This window comes from Oryctolagus cuniculus, chromosome 19 (assembly GCF_051225735.1).
Source record: "Oryctolagus cuniculus isolate XC-2025 breed Fujian yellow rabbit chromosome 19, ASM5122573v1, whole genome shotgun sequence".
Lineage (NCBI taxonomy): Eukaryota > Metazoa > Chordata > Mammalia > Lagomorpha > Leporidae > Oryctolagus > Oryctolagus cuniculus.
The window spans coordinates 70,320,441-70,344,895 of record NC_142885.1 but is presented as its reverse complement, the minus strand read 5'-3'; the positions used below and the strand labels follow the sequence as shown (position 1 = coordinate 70,344,895).

General features: G+C 52.6%; 1 protein-coding gene across 1 annotated transcript in view; it reads left to right on the top strand.

The window, feature by feature from the left end:
* LOC100346422 (ATP-binding cassette sub-family A member 17) overlaps positions 1-24,455 on the top strand; it is a 104,743-nt gene that overhangs the window by 59,112 nt on the left and 21,176 nt on the right. The window contains exons 16-22 of the mRNA XM_051836195.3: positions 824-979; positions 1,280-1,490; positions 5,552-5,702; positions 10,006-10,104; positions 13,392-13,554; positions 16,355-16,661; positions 18,999-19,272. Of these exons, the coding sequence (XP_051692155.3) occupies positions 824-979; positions 1,280-1,490; positions 5,552-5,702; positions 10,006-10,104; positions 13,392-13,554; positions 16,355-16,661; positions 18,999-19,272 (1,361 nt within the window). The remainder of the gene's footprint in view (positions 1-823; positions 980-1,279; positions 1,491-5,551; positions 5,703-10,005; positions 10,105-13,391; positions 13,555-16,354; positions 16,662-18,998; positions 19,273-24,455) is intronic.

Sequence of the window (24,455 nt, the reverse complement as noted above, 5' to 3'; positions counted from 1 at the left end):
AACGGGAAATGTATTTCCATTACTTTTGGTCTTCTTTATTTTCCTTTAACAATGTTTTATAGTCTTCAGTGTACAATTATTGTACTTCCTTGGGCAAATCTATTCACAAATACTTTATTCCTTGTGACGCTAATGTAAATGCACTTGTTTTTGTAATTTCATATTTGATTGTTCATTGCCAGCATGTAAAGAAACAACGGAAATTTGTATATTTATCTTTTATCTGGAACTCTGTTGAACTCATTTTTTAGCTCTAATAATCTTAGTGGATTTCCCACTTGGCCATGATGTGTAATTCTTTGAACAGCTGCGTTATGCTTACTTTTAATCAAAGTTATGTGTTCATTGACATGATTCAAAATGCAAACGCCTTTTGTCTGTCCTCTTCCCTGAAGGTAGTACGTTTCTAGTTTATCTTTCTTTTTAAAACTTTTTTATTTTTTCAATTTTTTATTATTTGAAAGGCAGAGAGACAGGGACAGAAACAGAAACAGGGTGAAATCTTCCATTCACTGGTTTACTCTTCTAGCCTGCAAAAGCTGGGGCTGGGCTAGGCCAAAGCCAGGAGCCAGGAGCTCACTTTGAGTCTCCCACACGTGTGATGGGAACCCTACTACATGATTATCTGCTGCTGGGTCAGAAATGCAGCTGTGACTCGAACCCAAACACTCCGACACGGAAAGTGTCCCAGCCACCTTGCCTACTGCCTGCCCTGTGTATCCCTCTCATGTGTATTTATGTATATACAAGCTAAATGTTGCTCAGGTGGGTCAGCCTCCCATCAGAGTGCCTGCCCTGTCTCTCCTTGGTCCTGTGGTCTCAGCTGAAAGGCCTGTCGCCCCACAAGTGCCCCGAGGAAGTCAAGCAGATGCTGCACGTGCTGAGCCTGGAGGACAAGCGTGACTCCCGCTGCCGGTTCCTGAGCGGGGGGATGAAGCGCAAGCTGTCCATCGGCATCGCCCTCATCGCAGGCTCCAAGGTACGCAGCACGGGCCAGGGCTGCACTGGTGGTAGACACATATACCGAGCAGCAGGGCCCGTGGACAGTGGGCTCTAGCTCCTGCTGGGCCTAGGCTGGCCTTTAGCCATGGCCCAGACATTTCAGCCCTTGGTTCCCTGGATGCACAGTCTTGCATGGGCAGTTGTGTCTCTTCTTTGTAGAACTGAAGCCAGCTTGACAATCCCTGTGAAGCCACAGGGGCCTATTGCACAACCAGCCTGAGCTTTGGGACTTAGCTCTGCTGTCATCACAAGGCTGTGTCTCCCCCTCTACCTCCAGGTGTTGATTCTGGACGAGCCCACCTCGGGCATGGACGCCATCTCCAGGAGGGCTGTCTGGGACCTGCTGCAGCAGCAGAAGAGCGACCGCACCATCCTGCTGACCACCCACTTCATGGATGAGGCCGACCTGCTGGGGGACCGCATCGCCATCATGGCCAAGGGGGAGCTACAGTGCTGCGGGTCACCGCTGTTCCTCAAGCAGAAATACGGTGAGCGCGGGAGGCGGGCGGGTGGTCCGGCCTCTGTCCAGGATGGGGTCAGTGCCTTACGGTGAGCGCAGGAGGTGGGTGGGTGGTCCAGCCTCTGTCCTAGGACAGGGTCAGTGCCTTACAGTGAGCACAGGAGGCGGGCAGGCGGTCTGGCCTCTGTCCAGGATGGGGTCAGTGCCTTACGGTGAGCACAGGAGGTGGGTGGGTGGTCCAGCCTCTGTCCTAGGACAGGGTCAGTGCCATGAGGTGGGCAGGAGGTCTGGCCTCCGTCCAGGATGGGGTCAGTGCCACTGGACCACTGTGTGCAGGCAGCCGCCCCCTGTTGGTGTTTGTTAAGGGCCCTTCTCTGGACTTCCTGCTCCAGGGCCCGTGTAGGGAGACCCCAGGCCAGGTGGAGAGGCTGTGAGAAGCAGGAAGAAATGAAGTGACAAACAGTCTCTGAGATGCTGGAGTCAGAAGGACGGTGCTTGGGTTCCAGTCTGCCACTTTACTGCCTTTACCCAGGAGGCCATGTTAGTTTTGCCTTTGCTTTCTTTCTTTCTTTCTTTCTTTCTTTCTTTCTTTTTTTTTTTTTTTTTAGACAGGCAGAGTTAGGCAGTGAGAGAGAGACAGAGAGAAATGCCTTCCTTCCATTGGTTCACCCCCCAAAATGGCTGCTAGGGCCAGCGCGCTGTGCCAATGCAAAGCCAGGAGCCAGGTGTTCCTCCTGGTCTCCCATGTGGGTGCAGGGCCCAAGCACTTGGGCCATCCTCCACTGCACTCCCTGGCCACAGCAGAGAGCTGGACTGGAAGAGGAGCAACCAGGACAGAATCCGGCGCCCCAACCGAGACTAGAACCCGGGGTGCCAGCACCGCAGGCGGAGGATTAGCCAAGTGAGCCACAGCGCCGGCCTTGCCTTTGCTTTCTAATCAGTGAATCAGAGAGGGAGCTGTTGTGTTCCTTTGGGAGGGATTGTGGGTGTAAAGGCACTGCACAAGTGATGTTTCTCTGCTGTTGCCATCCTTGTCCCCTGCAGGCATCCCCCACTGTCCCCCTGCTCATGCAGGCCAGGTTCCCTCCCTCTCTACCTCTCTACCTGCCTCTCACCAACTGCTCTCTGCTTTCTGTGCTGGCTGACCTGGTGATCTCTAATCCCTTCTCTGTGTGAAACATTCGTGTGTATCCCCTGGCCTGAGCCCTGTGTCTGCAGCTCAGACTGCCTGTCCCAACTCTGCTTGGGAGCTGACTTACTCCACTTCCTGTTGCGGCACCAACACCTGGGACTGACTGACCTATGAGACAAGGTTTGTTCTGGCTCATGGTCTGGAGGCTGGGCAGTCCCATGTCGTGGCCTCATTTGTGAGGGCCGTGGGCTGCTTCTGCTGCTGGCAGAAAGCAGGATGGCACGTAGCTGTGTCCATTAAGAGAAGGGAGAGAGAGCGGGAGAACCTGAACTTGCTTTGCGACAACTTGCTCTTCCAGTGGATGATGCAGATGCCTGAGAGCACGAGCTCACTCACCCCAGAAAGGCATTGATGAAGTCATGAGGGCTGTGCCGCACCGAGTGCACCACTCGGACCCCTGCAGAGCCTGTGCAGAGCTGAGCTCTGCTCTCCTACCCCGCGTGCTCTGCTACAGGCTTTGTCATCTTCGGAAAAGCAGCTCCATCTTCCTAGGTGCTTGGCTAAAACCCTGGAGGCTCCCTGCCCCTGTCTTTCTCATACTGCATCTGCAAACCTCACAGGTCCTACCTTCAGAGTACGTCCAAGCTGTCTCCTGCCTCTCTACCTCTAACAGCGTGCTGGCGCCTGGGCGCAGGGCCCCGTCTTCTCCCACAGGGGTCACTGCAGATGCCTCTGCTCTTGCCCCACCTCCCTCTATTCCCAGCCCACCAGGGGCACGTGACAGTGCATGCCACCTGCTGATGCTGCCCAGTACCTCTAGGGACTTTGCCTCCCACTCAGAGTGAAAGCTGGAGTTGGGAGTGGCCAGTAGGACCCGACTGGCCTGGCCCTGCTACTCTGGCCTCATTCCTGATCCTCCCTGTCTCCTGGCTGTGCTCCTCCCCTGAGGCCCCTGCTAACCAAGCCTCTGAGACTACCCACGGCTGTGCCCTTTTGTCCCTTCCACAGCGGTCACTCTCGGTGAGCTTCCTCCATCAGTTTAAAGTCACACCCCCCTCCTGTGCCCTCCTCTGTTTCTTTCTCTAACGCTCTATAAATTGTACCTATATATCTTGTTTTTTGTCTGCCTCTCGTTCCTTAAATGAAAGTAGGGATTCTTTAAAAAAATTATTTATTTATTTGTATTTATTTCAAAGGCAGAGAGGCAGAGACAAACAGGGATCATCCATCCGTTGACTTATTCCCCAAATGCCTGCAAACAGGGCTGGGCCAGGCCAAAGCCAAGATTCTGGAACTCAATCTGTGTCTCTCATACGGGTGGCAGGGACCCAGGCGTTTGATGTGTCACATACTGCCTCCCTGGCTGTGCCTTAGCAGGCAGCTGGACTGAAAACAGGCAGCACGTGGACAGTGCTCTGGTATGGGCATCCTGAGCAGCAGCTTAACCTGCTGAGCCGCAGTGCCAGCTCCCCGCTCCCAGAGTGGGAGTGTTTGGTTCAGTGCTATTCCCTCAGCAGTGCCTGTCCGTCCTGGGCCTCAGGAGAGGTTTATGGAATGAGTAATGTCCAGCACGTGGTGACAAGTGTTACTGACTGCTGAAGCAGTGTTTGTAGTACCGTGAGGCGTGCGTCCCCAGGAGCATGAAGTGATTATTACACAGGCTGCTTTGTACTTTGCCTCAACTTTCAAGGCCCCTGCCTCCTCACCTTTCACTTCCCCTGGTTACACTTGAAGCACATGTTGTCCTTAATGTAGCCCCCCTTCCTTTTGGGTGGCTTTGCTACTTCACCATTGTCACCTCCGTGTTCTGAAGCAGAAAGGGAAGACTCACAGGAGCGCTACTGGGCAGGCTGTGGCACAGCAGTTAAGAGGCACTTAGGGGCCGGCGCCATGGCTCCCTTGTTTATCCTCTGCCTGTGGTGCCGGCATCCATATGGGCGCTGGGTTCTAGTCCCGGTTGCCCCTCTTCCAGTCCAGCTCTCTGCTGTGGCCTGGGAAGGCAGTGGAAGATGGCCCAGGTCCTTGGCCCCTGCACCTGCGTGGGAGACCGGGAGGAAGCAAATGGCTCCTGGCTTTGGATTGGCATAGCTCCAGCCATAGCGGCCATTTGGGGGGTGAACCAATGGAAGGAAGACCTTTCTCTCTGTCTCTCTCTCTCACTGTCTAACTCTATCTGTTTAAAAAAAAAAAAAAAAAAAAAAGAGGCCCTTAGAATGCCTGCATCCTGTGTTGCAGTGCCTGGGCTCAAGTTCTTGCTCCACTTTGATTCCAGCATCCTGCTAATGCTTGTACTCAGAGGCAGGAGGTAGTAGATCAAATACTTCAGTCCCTGCTACCCTCCTGGTTTAGCCTGTCCACACCCCAGATGTTGCAGGCATTTGGAGAGAGAACCAGGGGGTGGTGCTGTGGCACAGCAGGTATTAAAGCCCCAGCCTGCAGCGCCACCATTCCATATGTGCACTGTTTCAAGTCCCAGCTGCTTCTTTTCCAATCCAGCTCTCTGCTGTGGCCTGGGAAAGCAGTAGAAGATGGCCCAAGTCCCTAGGCCTCTGCACCCACATGGGAGACCCTGAAGAAGCTCCTAGCTCCTGGCTTCAGATCAGCTCAGCTCTGACTGTTGCAGTCTTTTGGGGAGTGAACCAGCAGAATAGAAGGCCTCTCTCTCTCTGGCTTTACCTCTCTCTCTAATTCTTTCAAATAAATAAAATAAATGCTTAAAAAAGAGAGAGAAAGAACCAATAGATAGAAGCTCATGCTCTCTCCGTCTCTCTCTCTTTCTTTCTTTGTCTTTAAAAAAATAAAATAAATTAAAAAAATTTTATACAAGACTAGCACTACAAAACTTCCCAGGTGAGTTCCATGTGGTTTCAGTTTGACTGCATGTTTCTCTCCATGTGGTCTGAGACGAGAAGTATGAAGAGTGATGTTGCTTCATGGTCTTTCCAATGGTGTTTCAGGTGCAGGATATTATATCACTTTACTGAAAACACCTCGCTGTAACACAGAGGCACTTTCTCACCTGATGTATCATCACATACCAAATGCTGTTTTGGAGTCCAGCGCTGGAGAAGAAGTAATATTCATACTTCCTAGAGAGAGCGTGCACAGGTATGTGCTCCGTGTCCCCCCCCCCCCCCCGAGTGTGCTCTGCCTGAGCTCTCAACACCTGAGGGGCCTGGGCCCTAGGCCTGGGATTTGCTGGGAGCTCTCAACACCTGAGGGGCTGCGCCCTAGCCCTGGGATTTGCTGGGAGCTCTCAACACCTGAGGGGCCTGGGCCCTAGGCCTGGGATTTGCTGGGAGCTCTCAACACCTGAGGGGCTGCGCCCTAGGCCCTGGGATTTGCTGGGAGCTCTCAACACCTGAGGGGCCTGCGCCCTAGGCCTGGGATTTGCTGGGAGCTCTCAACACCTGAGGGGCCTGCGCCCTAGGCCCTGGGATTTGCTGGGAGCTCTCAACACCTGAGGGGCTGCGCCCTAGCCCTGGGATTTGCTGGGGAGTTAGCACCCCACAGCCGAGTGCACACTGGATACAGGGTTGTGTTGTGTCAGCTCCCTCCTTTAACCCGCACGGGCTCCCAATTGCCTTTAGTTTAAATTCTGTCATATGGCAGAGTTCCTTGATTGTGTGAATTATAATTCCTTGTGCCCACGTTACTGAGTTCAGGTGAAGAACTTAATTGATTTTCCTTTTGATTGATTATTTCAGACCTCAGATTCCTGACACTAGCCTCTTTCCTCTTCGCTCCTTGCTGTTACTTTCAGATCAGAACATTACCTTAGGGGCTGGCGTTGTGGCAGAGCGGGTTGGGCCTTTACCAGCATCCCATGTGAGTGCCCGTTCGGGTCCCGGCTGCTCCACTTCCGATCCAACTCCCTGCTAAACTGGCCTGGGCAGGGCAGTGGAGGATGGACCAAATGCTTAGGCCCTTGCCACTCATGTGGGAGACCCAGATGAAACTCCTAGCTACTGGCTTCAGGCTGGCCAGCCCTGGCCATTTCGGTCATCTCTGGAGTGAACTAGCGGCTGGAGGATTTCTCTCTCACTGTCTGTCCCTTCCTTTCTCTCTCTCTTTTTCCCCTTTCCTTGTGACAATTTTTTTTCCTTTTCTTCCAAGATTTTTTTTATTTGAAAGGCAGAGTTAGAGAGAGAGAGGGAGAGATAGAGAGAGAAAGATCTTCCATCTTCTAGTTTACTCCCCAAATGGCCATGACTGCTGGGGCTGGGATGAGGCTGAAGCCAAGAGCCTGGAACTTCATCTGAGTCTCCCACATGGGTTGCAGGGGCCCAGGAATCTGGGCCATCCGCCGCTGCCCTCCTAGGCACATTATCAGGGAGCTGGATTAGAAGTGGAGTGGCTAGGACTCACACTGACAGCTATGTAGGATGCCAGCCTCACAGGTGGCAGCACCCAAGCACCAGGTCTTGGTGTGACAATGGCATGTATGAGAGCAGGAACTGTGAGGCCATCTTTGCAGACTGGCAGTGCTCCAAGGTAGACAGTGCACCGTGGAGTCATCGCAGACCTATGTGAGTGTGCACCTCACACCGGAGCTTCACAAGCATGTGAACGTGAAACTGAAGACCCCGTAACCGTGCTGGGGATCACAGCTCTCCCCTCGGTTGTTGACTGAACAAGTGGAACCAGAAACTCACTAGGGACGTCGCATGCCCTTGCTGTCAGTGTGCAGGGCTCACCACAGCTGCAGAGCCCCGTCCTCTCCAGGTGCCTAGCGGATGCTTACTGCAACGTGCTAGGCTGTGAAAACTCCAATAAACTCCAGATAAACTCCAAAAATTTGAAATGTGGATTATGATCTCTGACTAAAGAAATAAATTATGATCTCTAACAATGGAATTAAGTTAGAAATTATTACAGTAAGTTCTCTAGAAAATCTACAAATATTTGGAAGCTAAAAAATATACATCTTGAATAACTCACAGAACAAAGTGGAAAATATTTTGAACTGAATGATGATGAAAACAACATCAGAAATATTGAGGAGGGGCCGGCGCTGTGGCACAGCAGGTTAACACCCTGGCCTGAAGCGCCAGCATCCCATATGGGTGCTGGTTCAAGACCCGGCTGCTCCACTTCCAATCCAGCTCTCTATTATGGCTTGGGAAAACAATAGAAGATGGCTCAAGTCCTTGGGCCCCTGCACTCGCATGAGAGACCAGAAGATGCTCCTGGCTCCTGGCTTCACAGCTCCGGCCGTTGCAGCCAACAGGGGAGTGAACCAATGGATGGAAGACCCGCCCCCACCTCTCCTCTCTCTGTGTAACTCTGACTTTCAAATAAATAAATAAATCTTAAAAAAATGTTGAGGAGCAGGCATTTGATGTAGGGGTTCAGTTGCCACTTGGCGCAGCTCAAGCAGTTGAGCCCCTGCCAGCCATGGGGGGACCTGCATTGAGTCCCCAACTCCCAGCCTCGCCTGACCCAGCCCTGTTTGCTGTGGTCATATGGGGAGTGAACCGGTGGATGGGAGACTCATTCTCTCTCTCTCTGTTTTTCTGTCTCCCTCCCTTCCTCCTTCCCTTCCCCCCTCTTTCCCTTCCTCCCTTTCAAATAAAATGAATTAATTTGAAAAATTTTCAGATGCTGAAGGAATGCTTTAAAATGTACTTTTTAAAGCTTACATTAGAAAAAAAGAAAGGCTTATCATCACTTGACCCAGGGTGTGTAGAAGGGAAGAAATTGTAAGGAAAGAAAACAATGAAATGGGAAACAAACAAATGGAGAAAACTTTAAAAACTTGAAGTTATTTGTTTTAAAAGATTAATGGACTCTTAACAGGACCATTAAAGAGAAAAATATTAACCAACATCAAGAATGAAAGAACTGCTGTAATTGCAGAGAGCCTGGAGTCAAAAAGGGTAATAAAATATCACAGTTAAATAACTTGGATAATTTAGGAAAAGATGAGCTGATTCCTTAAAAAAAAACACACACACAAAAACTGATACAAATGGCACAGAAAAATATGAATAATAATATATCTAGTTATGAAATTGAATTTTCTTTTTGACAGGCAGAGTTAGACAATGAGAGAGAAAGAGAGAAAGGTCTTCCGTCTGTTGGTTCACTCCCCAAATGGCTGCTACTGCCGATGTACTGCGCCGATCCGAAGCCAGGAGTGAGGTGTTCCTCCTGGTCTCCCATGGGGTGCAGGACCCAAGCACCTGGGCCATCCTCCACTGCCTTCTCAGGCCACAGCAGAGAGCTGGACTAGAAGAGGAGCAACCAGGACAGAACCAGAGCCCCAACTAGGACTAGAACCCGGGGTGCCGGCGCTACAGGCAGAGGATTAGCCTAGTGAGCTGTGGCGCCAGCTGAAATTGAATTTTCAATAAAAGTATTCCCAGAAAAGACACCTCTGGATGACCAGTATTGCAGTAAGCTGACACCTACAATGCCGGCATCCAACATGGATGCTGGATGAAGTCCTGGCTGCTCCACTTCAATCCTGTTCCCTGCTAATATGCCTCAGAAAGCAACAGAAGATGCCCAAATGCCTGGCCCCTGCACCCGCGTGGGAGACCCAGAAGAAGCTCCTGGCTCCCAGCATCTGCCTGGGCCAGCTCTGGCCATTGTGGCCATCTGAGGAGTAAAGCAGCAGATGGAAGGTATGTCTCTCTCTGCCTCTGCCTCTCTCTCTAATTCTGCCTTTCAAATAAATGAAATAAATCTTTTTGGAAAAAAGAAAACAAACCTCTAGATCCTGTCAAACATCAAGGGAAGAAATAGTCCCATGCTGTAAGAAAATAGAGAAAGGAGCACTTCTCAACTCATTTTAAGGACAGCACAACCCAGATACCGAAACCTGGAAAAACTGAGAGCAGAAAACCAGGCTAATATTCCTCAGGAGCACGGACACAAGGGTCTCATGGAATGTGAGTCATCTGGAAGGTGCAAGGTAGCCTCATTCGTATGTCTGTGCCTTGCAGGGATGTCTGGAAGGGTAGGCCCAGCTGGCACTGTTGCCAAGGACATCTCCAGCATGGGGGACGCATGGTAGTGCGACCATTTGGGGACTGAACCAGTGGATGAAAGAACTCTCCTCTCTCTCTTCGCCTCGCCTCTCCTCTCCTCTCTCTCCTCTCCCCTCCCTTCTCCTCCCCTCCCCCCCTCCCCTCCCCTCTCGTCTCTGCTTCTTTCTTGCTCTGCCTTACAAATAAATAGATCTTTAAAAATAATTACCTTGCATCTGTCACGTGCTGATGGAGCCGTCCTGAGGCAGATGCTGTTGCCTCACTGTTTGGGTTCGCGTCCTGCAGGGGTGAAGCTAGGGTGACAAAGGTGGGACTGAGCTCCTCACACAAAGCTCACGCTTTTTCTGTAGAGAGCTAAGCAGAGTGCTGAGGGATCCACCTTCCATCTTTCAGAAATAAAACTGCTTTCCTTCCAGGTTTGAATCTCTGTTTAACGACTTGGAACTGAAGCAGGCGGAGCTGGGCATCGCCAGCTTCGGGGCCTCTGTCACCACCATGGAGGATGTGTTCATTCGGTGAGTGGGGAGGAAGTGATGGCTCTGGAGACCTCCGGCTGCAAAGAAAGGCTTTTGAGGACCATCTGTCTAAGCAGTGCCCACAGTGGTGGTGGCTCAGACCCAGGGCCTCCAGCCCAGACTAGTACTCCAGTAGTGGGGACGTTGGATAGTGGAGGCGATGTTAAATGTAATTTTCAACAGTTTTAACAGAAATTTCTAGAAATGAAAAAAGCATTGTGTTGTATTAGTTGGAATGTTTTTGCCTACCTGTAACAGATAACACTGGCTCAGCTGGTATAAACAATGAGTATTTTTCACTTCATTTAAAAAGAATTCCTTGGGACCAGCACCGTGGCTCATTAGGTTAATCCTCCACCTGCGGTGCCGGCATCCCATGTGGGCACTGGGTTCTAGTCCCGGTTCTTCTTCCAGTCCCGCTCTCTGCTGTGGCCCAGGAGGGCAGTGGAGGATGGCCCAAGTGCTTGGGCCCTGCACCTGCATGGGAGACCAGGAGAAGCACCTGGCTCCTGGCTTCAGATTGGTGCAGTGCTGGCTGTAGCAGCCATTTGGGGAGTGAACCAAAGGAAGGAAGACCTTTCTCTCTCTCACTGTCTATAACTCTACCTGTCAAATAAATTAAAAAAAAAAATCAGGCCGGCGCCGCGGCTCACTAGGCTAATCCTCCGCCTAGCGGCGCCGGCACACCAGGTTCTAGTCCCGGTCAGGGCGCCGGATTCTGTCCCGGTTGCCCCTCTTCCAGGCCAGCTCTCTGCTGTGGCCAGGGAGTGCAGTGGAGGATGGCCCAGGTGCTTGGGCCCTGCACCCCATGGGAGACCAGGAAAAGCACCTGGCTCCTGGCTCCTGCCATCGGATCAGCACGGTGCGCCGGCTGCAGCACACCGGCCGCGGCGGCCATTGGAGGGTGAACCAACGGCAAAGGAAGACCTTCCTCTCTGTCTCTCTCACTGTCCACTCTGCCTGTCAAAAAAAAAATAAATAAATAAAAATCTTTAAAAAAAGAGAATTCTTGTGGCTGTGCATTGTGGCACAGCAGTTTAAGCCATGCTTAGGAGGCCAGCACCCAGCATGGGAGTGATGGTTCAGTGCCGGCTGCTCTGCTTCAGGTCCCGCTCTTGGCTGGTGGTTCTGGGAAACACCTGAGCCCTGCCATCCGTGTGGGAGATCCAGCTGGAGCTCCTGGCTCTTGACTTCAGCCTGGCCCATATCTGACTGTTCATTTGAAGAGTGAACCAGCACATAAAAGATTCATTCTCTCTCTTCTCTCTCTCTCTCTCTCACTCATACCTTTCAAATAAACTTTTTAAAAAACCTGCTGGAATACTACTTCATCAATTATAGCAAAAATGGCAAATACAAGATAACTAATGAAGGGGAACATAGTGGGGGGTGAGAAACTCTTCCTACTTTCTGCTCTTGAAAGTGAATCTTCCAGCCCCAGTCAGGTCTTTCTGTGACCACAGCCCTGGGCAATAGCTTGAGACAATCACTTAGCTAAGCCACTCCCAAACTCCTGATCCACAGACACTGTGAGAATATAAATGTTTAAGTTATCTTGTGCTGCTAACTTTTGGAATAATCTGCGTCACAGCAACACACCCTTTATGGACCATACTGAGCAAATGATGAGCTACAACGTGCTGGGTTACTTTGCTGTGACAAACTGAGCAGTGGAATAATGGCCCAGAGACTTGGACAGGAACGTGTTTCCTGACCACTACCCCTTTACTGCCAACAACGAAGCATCTTTTTGCCTAGAACAAGATATTAGCAACTTTTTTAAAAGGATCAGATAGTATTTCATGCTGTGTAGGCGTAGTGCATAACATTTGATATTAAGTAGATTATATAACCATGTAGCATGTTATTATGTACTTTTTTAAAGATTTATTATTTGAAAGAGTTATAGAGAGAGGGAGAGATAGGGAGATCCTCCATATGCTGGTTCACTCCCCAAATGGCTGCAATGGCTGGGGCTAGGCCAGGCCAAAGCTAGGAGCCAGGAGCTTCATTTGGGTCTCCCACATGGGTGCAGGGGCCAAAGCACTTGGGCCATGTTCATATGTTGCTTTCCTAGGTACATTAGCAGGGAGCTGGATTGGAAGCGGAGTAGCCAGGATTTGACCCATATGGGGTGCTGGCACTGCAGGCATCTGCCTAACTCATTAAGCCAGAACCCTGACCCCACGTAACCATTTCAAAATGTAAAATCTGGGGTCCAGTGCTGTGGTGTAGTGGGTAAAGCCACTGCCTGCAGTGCTGGCATCCCATGTGGGCACCAGTTCAGGTCCTGGCTGCTCCACTTCTGATCCAGCTCTCTGCTATGGCCTGAGAAAGCAGTGGAGGATGGCCCAGGTCCTTGGGCCCTGCACTCATGTGGGAGACGCAGCTCCGACCATTGTGGCCAATTGGGGAGTGAACCAGTGGATGGAAGACCTCTCCGCCTTTCTCTCTCTCTCTCTCTGCCTCTCCTCTCTCTGTTTAACTCTGACTTTCAAATAAACAAATAAATCTTTTAAAAAATGTAAAATCTGGCCAGTGCTATGGCCCTGTGGTGCCAGCATCTCATATGGGCACTGGTTTGGGCCATCTTCTGCTTTCCCAAGTCATAGCAGAGAGCTGGATCAGAAGTAGCACAGCTAGGACTCAAACTGGTGCCCATATGAAATGCAGGCATTTCAGGTGACAGCTTTACCTTTGTTAATGTTGGTTTAGGCATGATTCTTTGGCAATGGCATTGGTTAATTAACTGAAGGCTTAGTACTTGTTTAAAACCTTTATAGGATATCGCTATCTAGTATGTAATTTTTAAAAATATTTTATTTATTTTATTTGAGAGGTAGAGTCACAGACAATGTGAGGAAGAGACAGTGAGGAAGGTCTTCCTTTCTTTGGTTCATTCCCTCAAATGGCCGCAGCAGCTGAAGTTGTACTGATCTGAAGCCAGGAGCCAGGAGCCTCCTCTAGGTCTCCCACGTGGGTTCAGGGGCCCAAGGATTTGGGCCATCTTCTACTGCTTTCCCAGGCCATAACAGAGAGCTGGATAGGAAGTGGAGCCGCGGGACTAGAACCAGCACCCATATGGGATGCTGGCACTGCAGGTGGAAGATTAACCTACTGTGCCACGGTGCCAGGCCCCTAGTATGTAATTTAAGTGTAGGTTCTTTTCCCCTCATTATTCTTAATTTCTTACTGTTCTGAATTTTATATGACTTTGATTCCTTTGATTCAAATGTGTTGTGTTATGAGAATTTGTATTTGGTTTTGATATTTTTGTTTTGGTTTAGGGTTTGTACGTTGGCAGACTCCAGTGTAAATCTTCCAGGCAGCAAACGCTCCTCTCTCCGTCCTCATCCCCTGGTTAGCAGAGTTCCTGTTGACAGAATTAAACACATTCATTCAAGGATCTACTCCATACACAGTGGCCTCCCGATCAGACTAAACACTGGGGTAAGCAGAGCATTCCAGGTATAAGCAGATTTCGGTCAAGTTCTTAGAACCAAGTTGTCATTCTATCAGGAAGTGTGCATTGGGCCGGCGCTGTGGCTCAATAGGCTAATCCTCCGCCTGCGGCACTGGCACCCTGGGTTCTAGTTCCCCCGGGTTCTAGTCCCGGTCGGGGTGCCGGATTCTGTCCGGGTTGCTCCTCTTCCAGTCCAGCTCTCTGCTGTGGCCCGGGAGTGCAGTGGAGGATGGCCCAAGTCCTTGGGCCCTGCACCAGCATGGGAGACCAGGAGAAGCACCTGGCTCCTGGTTTTGGATTAGCGTGGTGCGCCGGCCACAGCAGCCATTGGGGGGTGAACCAACGGAAAAGGAAGACCTTTCTCTCTGTCTCTCTCTCTCACTGTCCACTCTGCCTGTCAAAAAAAAAAGTGTGCATCAACCTTTTACAAGAACCTAAAAAAAAGTGTGCAAATTTTAGGCATAAAAGACAGCAATATCATAATCTCTGTTCTAGTTTTTTTTTTTTTAATATTTACTTATTTATTTGAAAGGCAGAGTTACAGAGAGGCAGAGGCAGAGGCAGAGAGAGAGAGAGAGGCAGAGACAGAGAGTCAGAGACAGAGAGAGGTCTTCCATCTGCTGGTTCACTCCCCGATGTCCACAATGGCCAGGATGAGGTCAAGCCGAAGCTAGGAGCCAAGAGCTTTTTCCAGATCTCCCACATAGGTGCAAGGGCCCAAGCAATTGGGCCATCCTCCACTGCTTTCCCAGGAACATGGTCAGGGAGCTGGATCAGAAGTGGAGCAGCTGGGAATTGAACTCTTACGAGTGAGAGATTAATTTCATTGCTTCATAATCTTGAATCGTCTATTAAAGGGGAAGCTGGAATGCATGGAGCCTCCACACTGGGAAAGGTCTTGGGGTCATCCAGGCCAGCCCCTACTCCTGTACAAGAGGCTGTTCCTCGGTGTTTGTCTGGGCTCCCCTTGACCAAGCTCTGTTTTGGGAGACAGTTCTTGTGTCTTCCTGGTAGCTCTTTCTCAGTCCAGCCGCAGACATGGGCAGTGGGGCCTTGACGAATGTGAGGTGGACGCAGGCTCCGTCGTGTTGAGTGCAGAAACCTAAGAGGGTGTTGACAGACTTTTTGGTGTTTATTGAAATTTTGGGCCAGGAACCTAGAATACTTGCCTCAGACCTGGCCACCAGGGTTCTTCTCAGAGAACTTCCACAGATAGACTTGTGCATAAGGAACACTGGCACCTGAGTCCTGAAGGCCCTACAGGCAGCACCACAGGGAAGCCGAGGAGAGAGGGCAGTACCAACCTGGGGAAGCCGAGGAGAGAGGGCAGTACCAACCTGGGGAAGCCGAGGAGAGAGCGCAGGACCAACCTGGGGAAGCTGAGGAGAGAGCGCAGGACCAACCTCGGGAAAGCCGAGGAGAGAGCGCAGGACCAACCTCGGGGAAGCCGAGGTGAGAGGGCAGTACCAACCTCGGCCGTCTCTCTCCCCTGCAGCCTGACTCAGTGCACAGTAATGCATTCTTTGGCATGGACTGTCTTTGTGCGTGGGTCCTGTATGCATACAAGTGCAACTTCAAGGTTAAACTAAATTTTATGTATCCAGATAAAAAGTGGCAGTTCATTAAGACCACACCAACAGTGACATTTTCCCCACATTCCCATCAAGTTTGAAATTTTGCAAGTCCTCTCTCTCTGTCTCTACCTCTCTCTGTAACTCTTTCAAATAAATAAAATAAATCTTTTTTTTAATTTTGCAAGTCTTGTAGGTAAAAATATATGTTCTGTAGATTGTTTATAAAAATATATGTTTGGGGCCGGCGCCGCGGCTCACTAGGCTAATCCTCCGCCTAGTGGCGCCGGCACACCGAGTTCTAGTCCCAGTTGGGGCGCCGGATTCTGTCCCGGTTGCCCCTCTTCCAGGCCAGCTCTCTGCTGTGGCCAGGGAGTGCAGTGGAGGATGGCCCAGGTGCTTGGGCCCTGCACCCCATGGGAGACCAGGAAAAGCACTTGGCTCCTGGCTCCTGCCATCGGATCAGCGTGGTGCGCCGGCCGCGGCGGCCATTGGAGGGTGAACCAACGGCAAAGGAAGACCTTTCTCTCTGTCTCTCTCTCTCACTGTCCACTCTGCCTGTCAAAAAAAAAAAAAAAAAAATATATATATATATATATATATATATATATATATATATGTTTGGGGCCGGCTCCGTGGCTCACTTGGTTAATCCTCCACCTGAAGCACCAGCATACCATATGGGCGTCAGGTTCTAGTCCCAGTTGTTCCTCTTCCAGTCCAGCTCTCTGCTATGGCCTGGGAGGGAAGTGGAGGATGGCCCAGGTGCTTGGGCCCTGCACCCACATGGGAGACCAGGAGAAGCTCCTGGCTCCTGACTTTGGATCGGCGCAGCGCCGGCCGTAGCAGCCATTTAGGGGGTGAACCAACGGAAGGAAGACCTTTCTCTCTGTCTCTCTCTCTCACTGTCTAACTCTGCCTGTCAAATTAAAAAAATACGTATATACATATGTTTATAAAAATATATATGTTGCTTACATTTGAGACCTATTTAGGCTAGTCTTCCAACCTCTTTCTAATATGTGCCTTTGCTTTCCTCCATTAAGTATCAGTCAAATCATATTTAATAATTGAATAATCATATTCAAATAATTTAATTTGAAGTGTATGTTTAACAATATTGGAAAGCTAGCGAGGCCTGTTCTAAGGGAATACAGCTGGGCATGCGCCGTGCCTGTGGCCATGTTGGTGCTGTGTCCGCCCTTCTTTCTTGTAGTTCCGTCTTCTGTGCCAGCAGTTCCTCGCCATGCTCCTGAAGAAAGCAATGCACTCCTGGCGCGGCTGGATGCTGATGCTGTCGATGCAGGTCCTGGTGCCTCTGCTGGTCATTGTGTTAAGCCTCTTCCTCTTCAGCTTCAAAGAAAGGAGCATGGCAAGCGTCCCCCTGGCGCTGAATCTGAAAGCATACGGCCGGACCGTCGTTCCATTCTCTGTTCCTCAGAACCCCAGGTTGGACCCTCAGCTTTCAGAACGCTTTGCAGACATGCTTGTGGCCCAGGGGCAGGTTCCCCTGGAGGTCCCAGGTAAGCGTCAGGCGAAGGAGGGCATGGCACACGCTGATCATTCTCCTCTCGGCCACGTTCTGCTCACTGAAGTCAGACTGAGCAGTCAGAAGCCTCAGAAAAACACCCTTCAAGCTGGCGCCGCGGCTCACTAGGCTAATCCTCCGCCTTGCGGCGCCGGCACACGGGGTTCTAGTCCCGGTTGGGGCGCCGGATTCTGTCCCGGTTGCCCCTCTTCCAGGCCAGCTCTCTGCTGTGGCCAGGGAGTGCAGTGGAGGATGGCCCTAGTGCTTGGGCCCTGCACCCCATGGGAGACCAGGAAAAGCACATGGCTCCTGGCTCCTGCCATCGGATCAGCGCGGTGCGCCAGCCGCAGCGCGTCGGCCGCGGCGGCCATTGGAGGGTGAACCAACGGCAAAAGGAAGACCTTTCTCTCTGTCTCTCTCTCTCACTGTCCACTCTGCCTGTCAAAAAAAAAAAAAAATTAAAAAAAAAAAAGAAAAAGAAAAACACCCTTCAGACCCCAAATGACAGGGAAGGGAAAGTTCTTAGAAACGACAGTGTCATGCCACAGATGAAACCAGCGAATCGTCCTTTGTGTCTGAATGTTTTGAAAGGAGATTTGCATGTCTGTCCAGGGCTGTGGGTGAGTTGATGGTGTGCATGTAAAGAAAACTGAGCAAATGAGAAAAGAGAGACATGATAACGGGGAGAATTGTACAAAGAGGAAACACAATAGACGACTTAGTCCAGCTGTGAAAAATCCTTGCTTGGTCATAATAATATCAAAGCTGACGAATGATGTAACCAAAATTGTGATTTAACTCTCGTGGGAAGGGTAAGCGGGGGATGGGGTTGGCAATGATCACAAAAGAACAAGGTTGTTGCTTCCATAATAAGACATTAACCAAAAAAGTGCTGCTTAGCAACCTGGGGGGACGCTGACTGATGCACGGGAAGGGGTCGCCTCTGACGAGCAGGCACTGAGGAGGGATGTGGCAGGGAAGGGCACCGCTGCTCCTCCCGTCTCATGTAAGTCTCCGACTTGAAATCAAATTCATGTATTATTTTGATTCAGTTAAACTTTGGGGTGATTACGTTTTTTAAATAAAGAGATCAGTTGCAGAACACAATGAGCAAAACGGTTTTTCTCACTGTGCACTCCACCTCTGAGCCCAGGAGGATGTTGCCCACGGAGCAGTTTGTGCCGGTGGCGCCCAGTGAGCTTCTTGCCCTGTGGCGCTGTTGTCACGACATCTTTGGGACTGAAGGTCCCTTCCAGCACCAAACATCCCATTTGCCCATGTGACCTGTGTGCTGGGATTACATGACGAGTAACATGACTACCAGTCCCCAAGGAGCTTCTAGAGAAGTCTGTGAACATCTGACAGCACCATGGCTACAGAAAGAAAGCCTTGGAGGGTCAGAGCCTGGGGTCTGAGTAGGAATTGGCCGTTGGAAAGGGAAAGCGACACAGAGAACATTCCAAACAGCATGAGTCCTCAGCTGTGGCTGGAACAGACACGAGGCTTAGAGCCCGGGTCTTTGTCCTCCGTGTCTCAGTCTGCTTTTGTCACTGTATCGGCGTACCACAGACTGGGTGATTCATACAGATGAGAAGTTTATTTTGCTCATAGTTCTGAAGGCTGGGAAGTCCAGTGGGCAGCCCTGGTCCCTGCTCGGCTTTGGAGGAGGGCCTCCTGTTGCTCCATGAGCTTGACCTGGCCGGAGGGCAGAAGGGCTCATCTGGTGAGAGAAGCACCAATAGAAAGCCAAGGAAGCAGAGCCCACTTTTTAACCACCCCCGCCACGTAAGAGGCACCCCCACCCTGCCTTGAGAGGTCACGCACTCCCATAAGAGCAGCATGAAAGACCCTTGTGGCCCAAACACCTCTTACAGAGCTCGTCACATCTCAGCACTCACACGGGGACCAAGTTTCAGCATGAATTTCGAAGGGGACCAGCCACACCCAAGCCGTGGCAGGCAGTAAATGTGCAGAGATTTGGCTTTGCTGGGAGGGCCGTGGAGGATCTCTGGGTGTTGTGGGTGGGCTGTGATGCTGTCAGATATGTGCTCTCGGTAGATTGCGAGGGGCTTCGGTAGAGCCCACGGAGTCCTGGCAGAGATGATGATGACGGGGTGTGGACCTGGAGAAGGTGGACAGAATTGAGAGTGACAAGAGGAAGAGACAAGACTTGGAGACTGACTAGAGCTCCCAATGGGGCATGGATTGGATGTGGGTGTGGCAGGGGTCGTGATGAGCCCAGGAGGCGCAGCAGGTAGGGGCGGGCAGCAGGCTGAGCTGGTGTGACACTGCCCGTAATTCTTGCCATGCTGCATGTCATGTTCCCATCTAGGTTCTCTAGAGACATTCCTACTGAAAAAGGCAAAAGAGGAACCCGAGAATTTTAATAAATTCTACCTTGTGGCAGCCTCCTTCAAAGACGATGGGAACCAAACCATAGTGACTGCGCTGTTCAACAACCAGGCGTACCACTCCCCTGCCCTGGCTCTCAGCCTGGTGGACAATTTCCTCTTCAAATTGCTTTCTGGTAACAGGGCTTCGATAATCACCTCCAACCATCCTCAACCTCAGTCAGAGACGGAGATCTCCGAGAGTGTCCTGTACCAGTACGTGAAATTTCTCTCGCTGCAGTGAGAGCTCACCTGTGCCTGTACCTGTGTGTGCACCTTCCCTCCCTGCAGTGAGAGCTCACCTGTGCCTGTACCTGTGTGTGCACCTTCCCTCCCTGCAGTGAGAGCTCACCTGTGCCTGTACCTGTGTGTGCACCTTCCCTCCCTGCAGTGAGAGCTCACCTGTGCCTGTACCTGTGTGTGCACCTTCCCTCCCTGCAGTGAGAGCTCACCTGTACCTGTACCTGTGTGTGCACCTTCCCTCCCTGCAGTGAGAGCTCACCTGTACCTGTACCTGTGTGTGCACCTTCCCTCCCTGCAGTGAGAGCTCACCTGTGCCTGTGTGTGCACCTTCCCTCCCTGCAGTGAGAGCTCACCTGTACCTGTACCTGTGTGTGCACCTTCCCTCCTGCAGTGAGAGCTCACCTGTACCTGTACCTGTGTGTGCACCTTCCCTCCCTGCAGTGAGAGCTCACCTGTACCTGTGCCTGTGTGTGCACCTTCCCTCCCTGCAGTGAGAGCTCACCTGTACCTGTGCCTGTGTGTGCACCTTCCCTCCCTGCAGTGAGAGCTCACCTGTACCTGTACCTGTGTGTGCACCTTCCCTCCCTGCAGTGAGAGCTCACCTGTGCCTGTGTGTGCACCTTCCCTCCCTGCAGTGAGAGCTCACCTGTGCCTGTGTGTGCACCTTCCCTCCCTGCAGTGAGAGCTCACCTGTACCTGTGTGTGCACCTTCCCTCCCTGCAGTGAGAGCTCACCTGTACCTGTACCTGTGTGTGCACCTTCCCTCCCTGCAGTGAGAGCTCACCTGTACCTGTACCTGTGTGTGCACCTTCCCTCCCTGCAGTGAGAGCTCACGTGTACCTGTACCTGTGTGTGCACCTTCCCTCCCTGCAGTGAGAGCTCACCTGTACCTGTGTGTACACCTTCCCTCCCTGCAGTGAGAGCTCACCTGTACCTGTACCTGTGTGTGCACCTTCCCTCCCTGCAGTGAGAGCTCACCTGTGCCTGTACCTGTGTGTGCACCTTCCCTCCCTGCAGTGAGAGCTCACCTGTACCTGTACCTGTGTGTGCACCTTCCCTCCCTGCAGTGAGAGCTCACCTGTACCTGTGTGTGCACCTTCCCTCCCTGCAGTGAGAGCTCACCTGTACCTGTACCTGTGTGTGCACCTTCCCTCCCTGCAGTGAGAGCTCACCTGTGCCTGTGTGTGCACCTTCCCTCCCTGCAGTGAGAGCTCACCTGTGCCTGTACCTGTGTGTGCACCTTCCCTCCCTGCAGTGAGAGCTCACCTGTGCCTGTGTGTGCACCTTCCCTCCCTGCAGTGAGAGCTCACCTGTACCTGTGTGTGCACCTTCCCTCCCTGCAGTGAGAGCTCACCTGTGCCTGTACCTGTGTGTGCACCTTCCCTCCCTGCAGTGAGAGCTCACCTGTGCCTGTACCTGTGTGTGCACCTTCCCTCCCTGCAGTGAGAGCTCACCTGTACCTGTGTGTGCACCTTCCCTCCCTGCAGTGAGAGCTCACCTGTACCTGTACCTGTGTGTGCACCTTCCCTCCCTGCAGTGAGAGCTCACCTGTACCTGTGCCTGTGTGTGCACCTTCCCTCCCTGCAGTGAGAGCTCACCTGTGCCTGTGTGTGCACCTTCCCTCCCTGCAGTGAGAGCTCACCTGTACCTGTACCTGTGTGTGCACCTTCCCTCCCTGCAGTGAGAGTTCACCTGTGCCTGTACCTGTGTGTGCACCTTCCCTCCCTGCAGTGAGAGCTCACCTGTACCTGTACCTGTGTGTGCACCTTCCCTCCCTGCAGTGAGAGCTCACCTGTACCTGTGTGTGCACCTTCCCTCCCTGCACTGAGAGCTCACCTGTACCTGTGCCTGTGTGTGCACCTTCCCTCCCTGCAGTGAGAGCTCACCTGTACCTGTACCTGTGTGTGCACCTTCCCTCCCTGCAGTGAGAGCTCACCTGTACCTGTACCTGTGTGTGCACCTTCCCTCCCTGCAGTGAGAGCTCACCTGTGCCTGTGTGTGCACCTTCCCTCCCTGCAGTGAGAGCTCACCTGTACCTGTACCTGTGTGTGCACCTTCCCTCCCTGCAGTGAGAGCTCACCTGTACCTGTGTGTGCACCTTCCCTCCCTGCAGTGAGAGCTCACCTGTACCTGTACCTGTGTGTGCACCTTCCCTCCCTGCAGTGAGAGCTCACCTGTGCCTGTGTGTGCACCTTCCCTCCCTGCAGTGAGAGCTCACCTGTGCCTGTGTGTGCACCTTCCCTCCCTGCAGTGAGAGCTCACCTGTACCTGTACCTGTGTGTGCACCTTCCCTCCCTGCACTGAGAGCTCACCTGTGCCTGTACCTGTGTGTGCACCTTCCCTCCCTGCAGTGAGAGCTCACCTGTACCTGTACCTGTGTGTGCACCTTCCCTCCCTGCAGTGAGAGCTCACCTGTGCCTGTGTGTGCACCTTCCCTCCCTGCAGTGAGAGCTCACCTGTACCTGTGTGTGCACCTTCCCTCCCTGCAGTGAGAGTTCACCTGTGCCTGTACCTGTGTGTGCACCTTCCCTCCCTGCAGTGACAGCTCACCTGTGCCTGTGCCTGTGTGTGCACCTTCCCTCCCTGCAGTGACAGCTCACCTGTACCTGTACCTGTGTGTGCACCTTCCCTCCCTGCAGTGAGAGCTCACCTGTACCTGTACCTGTGTGTGTACACCTTCCCTCCCTGCAGTGAGAGCTCACCTGTACCTGTACCTGTGTGTGCACCTTCCCTCCCTGCAGTGAGAGCTCACCTGTGCCTGTACCTGTGTGTGCACCTTCCCTCCCTGCAGTGACAGCTCACCTGTACCTGTACCTGTGTGTGCGCCTTCCCTCCCTGCAGTGAGAGCTCACCTGTGCCTGTACCTGTGTGTGCACCTTCCCTCCCTGCAGTGAGAGCTCACCTGTACCTGTACCTGTGTGTGCACCTTCCCTCCCTGCAGTGAGAGCTCACCTGTGCCTGTGCCTGTGTGTGCACCTTCCCTCCCTGCAGTGACAGCTCACCTGTGCCTGTACCTGTGTGTGCACCTTCCCTCCCTGCAGTGAGAGCTCACCTGTGCCTGTACCTGTGTGTGCACCTTCCCTCCCTGCAGTGAGAGCTCACCTGTACCTGTACCTGTGTGTGCACCTTCCCTCCCTGCAGTGAGAGCTCACCTGTGCCTGTGTGTGCACCTTCCCTCCCTGCAGTGAGAGCTCACGTGTACCTGTACCTGTGTGTGCACCTTCCCTCCCTGCAGTGAGAGCTCACCTGTACCTGTACCTGTGTGTGCACCTTCCCTCCCTGCAGTGAGAGCTCACCTGTGCCTGTACCTGTGTGTGCACCTTCCCTCCCTGCAGTGAGAGCTCACCTGTACCTGTACCTGTGTGTGCACCTTCCCTCCCTGCAGTGAGAGCTCACCTGTACCTGTACCTGTGTGTGCACCTTCCCTCCCTGCAGTGAGAGCTCACCTGTGCCTGTGTGTGCACCTTCCCTCCCTGCAGTGAGAGCTCACCTGTACCTGTACCTGTGTGTGCACCTTCCCTCCCTGCAGTGAGAGCTCACCTGTACCTGTGCCTGTGTGTGCACCTTCCCTCCCTGCAGTGAGTGCTCACCTGTGCCTGTGTGTGCACCTTCCCTCCCTGCAGTGAGAGCTCACCTGTGCCTGTACCTGTGTGTGCACCTTCCCTCCCTGCAGTGAGAGCTCACCTGTGCCTGTGTGTGCACCTTCCCTCCCTGCAGTGAGAGCTCACCTGTACCTGTGTGTGCACCTTCCCTCCCTGCAGTGAGAGCTCACCTGTGCCTGTACCTGTGTGTGCACCTTCCCTCCCTGCAGTGAGAGCTCACCTGTGCCTGTACCTGTGTGTGCACCTTCCCTCCCTGCAGTGAGAGCTCACCTGTACCTGTACCTGTGTGTGCACCTTCCCTCCCTGCAGTGAGAGCTCACCTGTACCTGTGCCTGTGTGTGCACCTTCCCTCCCTGCAGTGAGAGCTCACCTGTACCTGTATCTGTGTGTGCACCTTCCCTCCCTGCAGTGAGAGCTCACCTGTGCCTGTGTGTGCACCTTCCCTCCCTGCAGTGAGAGCTCACGTGTACCTGTACCTGTGTGCACCTTCCCTCCCTGCAGTGAGAGCTCACCTGTGCCTGTGTGTGCACCTTCCCTCCCTGCACTGAGAGCTCACCTGTACCTGTACCTGTGTGTGCACCTTCCCTCCCTGCAGTGAGAGCTCACGTGTACCTGTGTGTACACCTTCCCTCCCTGCAGTGAGAGCTCACCTGTACCTGTACCTGTGTGTGCACCTTCCCTCCCTGCAGTGAGAGCTCACCTGTACCTGTACCTGTGTGTGCACCTTCCCTCCCTGCAGTGAGAGCTCACCTGTACCTGTACCTGTGTGTGCACCTTCCCTCCCTGCAGTGACAGCTCACCTGTACCTGTGTGTGCACCTTCCCTCCCTGCAGTGAGAGCTCACCTGTACCTGTGTGTGCACCTTCCCTCCCTGCAGTGAGAGTTCACCTGTGCCTGTACCTGTGTGTGCACCTTCCCTCCCTGCAGTGAGAGCTCACCTGTACCTGTACCTGTGTGTGCACCTTCCCTCCCTGCAGTGAGAGCTCACCTGTACCTGTGTGTGCACCTTCCCTCCCTGCAGTGAGAGCTCACCTGTACCTGTGTGTGCACCTTCCCTCCCTGCAGTGAGAGCTCACCTGTACCTGTACCTGTGTGTGCACCTTCCCTCCCTGCACTGAGAGCTCACCTGTACCTGTGCCTGTGTGTGCACCTTCCCTCCCTGCAGTGAGAGCTCACCTGTACCTGTACCTGTGTGTGCACCTTCCCTCCCTGCAGTGAGAGCTCACCTGTACCTGTACCTGTGTGTGCACCTTCCCTCCCTGCAGTGAGAGCTCACCTGTGCCTGTGTGTGCACCTTCCCTCCCTGCAGTGAGAGCTCACCTGTACCTGTACCTGTGTGTGCACCTTCCCTCCCTGCAGTGAGAGCTCACCTGTACCTGTGTGTGCACCTTCCCTCCCTGCAGTGAGAGCTCACCTGTACCTGTACCTGTGTGTGCACCTTCCCTCCCTGCAGTGAGAGCTCACCTGTGCCTGTGTGTGCACCTTCCCTCCCTGCAGTGAGTGCTCACCTGTGCCTGTGTGTGCACCTTCCCTCCCTGCAGTGAGAGCTCACCT